Consider the following 5,051-nt stretch of genomic DNA (forward strand, 5'->3'; position numbering starts at 1 on the left):
AAAAAAAACTTTAATTTGTAATTTCCGTCCTCTTTCATTCGATACCATTGTCATTGTATTGTGGCGACTGAAACGATCACGGGTTTCGATCAGTATTTCCGTAGAAAGAGTCTTTCTTTCGACACAAAAGAACGATAACCGACGTCTAGGTTTGATTTTGGATTGAAATATTAGTTCAATAAACTACTATCAATCTGTAACTGCGTCAAAGATTTTACCAGATACAACAGACCCTGTTGCCCGTCCCGCTAAACTCCCTACTACGCCTCCAACAGTTCCCCCAATAACACCTCCAACTACAGGAATCGGACAAACAATCTGACCAATGAATGCTCCAAGAAATCCAGTACCCGTTGCTACGGCAACTGAAGAAGCGGAACCACTGACTTTCTTTGTAACTTGTCTTTTAAAACCCTTTTCACTAATAAGACCGTTTTTCTTTTGTTTATTCAGTTTGTGTATATCAATTCCGCAGAAGACAGCTTCTACCGGAACTGCAACAGCAGCGGTAATGCCTGCCGATACACCAGCGGCTACAGCTGAAGGCCCGACCTTAGCAGCAGTTGTTGCACCTGCTTTGGCAGCTAACGCCGCAGCGGTAGATTTCGGTAAAGCTAGGTCTTTAATAAGACTTCGGGTCACAGCAATGTCAAGAAGTGCGTCTCCTGAGTTGGTAAATGCATTTGCAAGCGATATCGCAGACAAACGCGTTGGTAGATCAGACTGTCCGTTTTTAACAACTTTATTGCGATGATCTATTCCACTGTCAATAACATCCATTAAAATTCTTTTCCCTGCACCACTTTGTTCAAATTGTTCACATTTAGCCTCACCTGTTAAGACCCACGTGACGAATGATTCACAGTTATTGCTTGTTAAGCTGTATTCAGCTTCTCCACTTCGATAACTTGCTCTCAGATACGCCATCTCCATTTCATCACCAGTCGACGGGTACTCTTGCCTCGTTATGAAAAATACACCAGCTGAAAAATCTAGTAATTTTGAATCAGTTTCGTCAAATCTTATCGTCTGCCGAGTAACTCGTGCCACTGATCGAGCTTTCTTTGCATAATTTCCAGGAGTATAATGTATGATGTCAACAGAATAAAAACCCACATCCAAAACGAGATAATGATGGAAATATTTTACTTTACATCTTGTCCGCACAACTGCAACATGTGTTAGATTTCGAACGCAGGTATGGTATTCATACATATTTTCTATTTTTTGCGCACCTGTTGGTTTTTCCTATCAAATATTAATGAAAATTTTAAAAAATATTGTAATTACAAATGCATGTTGAAGACAGCAATATATTGTGTGTGTTCTTTTATTTTCCTTCATTTTATTTTATTTTAAATATATTTAATGAGTAACCGAATTTTATGTCTGTCTTAAAAACTGTTATCAGCAGACTCGAACATGACCTTCCTCGACTGACAGCCCAAATAAATATGACAAGACTAAAAATAAAACATCTTCTGTTTATGGAAGGCCTATTTCAATGCACATTCCTTCTACATTGTCCTCAGTTACTTTAAGTTTGAAAAAATTAAGAAAAATAGATAAATTTTATATGGGGGTGTATTTATTGGCTTCGTTCCAAGTTCTTGAATTGAAAGTACTTTGAGGTAATTTACGGGTGTTGTTGTCGTTAATGTCGTTTTATTAGTTGTGAATCAATATGTAAGTTATTTATGATAGTTATTTATTTTTCACATAATAAGACCCTCTTGGGGAGTCAAAGAGATATGTATAACAGGAGGTAGATAACTATTTCTTTTCTTTAATATAGACTTCCTTGTAGAAAGAAAGCGTATTATCCTACAAACCATGACAGTTACAAACATTAGGCCGATATTAGTTTTCTCGTTTGAATTGTTTTACATTTGTCATTTCGGGAACTTGTATAGCTTGCTATGTGATATAGGTTTTGCTCATTGTTGAAGGTCGTAAGGTAACATTCAATTGCTAACCTTCTAAGTCATTTGGTCTCTGGTGGATAGTTGTCTCGTTGACAATCATACCACATCTTCTTATTTCTATATTACTTCATATGTTCCAAATCACTGAGAAAAGATGTTAAATTTTCAAAAGTTCTATAGTGGTTTTGTGCAGTTTGGAATAAATGCAACACACAAATTATTTTAACATCTAAAAATTAATGTTTATACTTAACAAATAAGTCACATTAAATCGGGTCAGATATCAGTTTATGGACTGTTCAGTCATCCCCAAAAAACTATTTTGAACTTAGTTTCCCTACGGTCTATTAACTTTTGGAAGATTACTGTCCATAAACTTCACCCAAAATAAAATGCACTATTTGTTAACCATACTATTACACCACTGTCCCGGGTTTAGGGAGGGTTGTGTGCTCACGGGCATGTTTAACAAAGCCACAATTTTTGCCAATTTTTTTATATTCTTTATTTACCCCCTCCCCTTTTTCTGCGCATTTTGCTGATTGTTCTCTATTCAGTAAACGCCATACCCTCATATCGTCTTAATGTGTTCATATTTATTGACTAAAGGACACGCCCTACCCAATCAAAGAATGCCAGTTAAAATTGTATTCTTAATAGTTTCATCACTGTAGTTATGTTCACATGTCTAGTTTCGCGTATACTTGAAGTACTTCAATAAAAAATTGTTTTTGCTTAAACGGTAGATATGATTGCAACTTTCGATTTTGGTATTATGTTAATACTTATTCAGACATTTAGCTAACAAGAAAGAATATTTTTAATATATCAAATATATATATGTTTGGATGATCGATCAAACTTACCATAATTAGCGTAAGTCTGTTATTTCTTCGCCAATAATTGCAAGAAGCTACTCAAAATGTATAAATACCATAAAGATTCAAGAAAAATGAGCCAAATGATTGGTTGATAAATATATTGTACCATATATAGCAAGCATTACGTAAATGGTAATGACGTGTTCTGACAATTATAGCAGATATTGTATATTTAAAGGACAAACAATAAAAATGTGTATCGATTAAATTCAAAATAAGGTTTTATTTATAAATTGCCATGTGGATTGTATAAACAAATACATATACTGCAGAAATTAAGTAGATTTAAACATCACAAAGAATGTCACCGACTTAACACCCATGAGGGTTTGGATAGGATAGTGATTTATTCAGGAAAGAAAAGCAATCGGGTGCTAAAATATACAGAACAGAGAAAAATGACAAAAAAATAAATACAGAACTATGGGGTTCTAAGAGATAAAGAATACAGAATGATAAGCTAAAAATTAAAGATCAGAGAAAAATGGACTAAAATTAAAGAATACAGCAATGAAGATCCCTACATCAAGACCACAGTCATAGAAAACTATTTGATTGGCATTTTTTCCACATGATTTAACCTTAAAGGAAATTAAGAAAATAAAACGATATGATAGCATCATACTGAAAAAAAAAAAACAAAGACAACATCTAAAGAAAAAAAACCACAAATAATACATAAAACAATACAAAGAAAATAAGAGAATGTGCTGTGTGAATTCATATGCCACGGAATGGGTAACATTTGAAAAGTGAAGTTTTATGGCATATTTGATAGATTTTTCATATTTAAGCTTGAATTTGAGCGTCTTTAATGACCAAATCACTCCAAATCTTTTACATAAACTAATTGAATCGACTGAAGTAGACACTTCAGTGTTTAAAAAATGTCAAAATCTTTCATCAGATGTACTTCGAATTTGAGGCCAAAACTAGCCCTTACCGGAATTTCTCCTTTCAGATTTATTTAATGATGTTTGAATGATTGTTATTGCTTGTTGTCCAGTGGCACATATTTCATGCATATTCAGGAGGAAAAACTAATTAACATTAAATTTGAACTGAGAACTGTCAACTTGGAATTGAAGAATAACAACCTGCCAGCAGTAGCCATTAAAATAGGAATTTTAAAATGAAACTTTTATAACCGGAGTGTTAGTTCTATACAGTATAATCTATAGCTGAAATAATCCACCAAGTTTCAAGATGAAGACAAAAAATTGCATTTCTGTTACCAAATTCAATCATGCATGGTCTATCTGTATGAGATGAAAAGTAAGATACGGTCTGATTACCAATGAGACAACCCCTTTAGTAAATATTTAAATAATGTTCATCTTAAAGAACATTTACACAAACTATTTAGAATGGTCCGTTTGACGTTTCTAATATTTTTTCTTTCACAAAGAGCCCTTCTGCAGTTCAATGGAGTTTCAGACTCGGCCATTCGCTATATTGATTACTTATTATCATTCTGAATATTCATGAAATAGTTCCATTTGGTAAAGTTATGCGCATCTTAACACAGCTACGGGCGGGCATCCTTACAAAAAAGTTACCATCATCCCAAGATTTCAGTCATGCATATCGTTGACAATTTGCCAAAACTGACATTTTCATCACGAGGATCCATCTTCGTCTCATATATCGTTTTTACTGATGAGATGAGAGAAACTATCCATCATTTTGTATGATTATTTTTTTCTCTCGTGTTAGAACAAAATTAAATGAAAGCAAACATTCCATTCATCAGCTTCAGCGTCTTCTATTTTCAGATTCTGGTTACTCAAGTTACGCGCATCAGATCCCCCCCCCACCCCCCCACCCCAAATGCTTTACTAACAGCTAACTTTTACCAGACATTAATTATCATAAAACAGAAACCGATCATGGCGACATAGTACAAAAATGTACGAAAGTCACGAGACGTCCCCACTGAGGACACATCGCATGTCTTACAATTGAGGAAAAAGATAACACTGATTCGGGCAAAATGCTACCTTCATGCTAGATGAACATGGGCGTATATTAACTTTGCCATGATGCTTATGCATTGTGTTCTAAACTGCTTGGTTTATTGTTGAGTGTTCAATGTGACAGGTAAAAAAATGGCAAGATAATTATGATTGAACTATAAAAAGGCTAAGACAGTACTTTTCTGAAATGACAAAGTTATAATTTTCTTTAACAACATGATAATATATACGATTTATTTTAACATATCTTGACGTTATTTCAGCACGAG

At 34.1% G+C, this 5,051-nt stretch overlaps 1 protein-coding gene across 1 annotated transcript; it reads right to left on the reverse strand.

Annotated features, from left to right (window-relative positions):
• LOC127718211 (uncharacterized) lies at positions 1-2,912 on the reverse strand. Its single transcript, XM_052224185.1, has 2 exons — positions 2,792-2,912; positions 1-1,248 (listed from the first exon to the last, which is right to left on the reverse strand). Exons 1-2 carry the CDS (start codon positions 2,792-2,794, stop codon positions 190-192), a joined length of 1,062 nt encoding a protein of 353 aa, XP_052080145.1. The 5' UTR covers positions 2,795-2,912; the 3' UTR covers positions 1-189.
• Between the last annotated feature and the right edge of the window lie 2,139 nt (positions 2,913-5,051).

Source organism: Mytilus californianus, unplaced genomic scaffold (assembly GCF_021869535.1).
Source record: "Mytilus californianus isolate M0D057914Y unplaced genomic scaffold, xbMytCali1.0.p SCAF_10, whole genome shotgun sequence".
Taxonomy (NCBI): domain Eukaryota; kingdom Metazoa; phylum Mollusca; class Bivalvia; order Mytilida; family Mytilidae; genus Mytilus; species Mytilus californianus.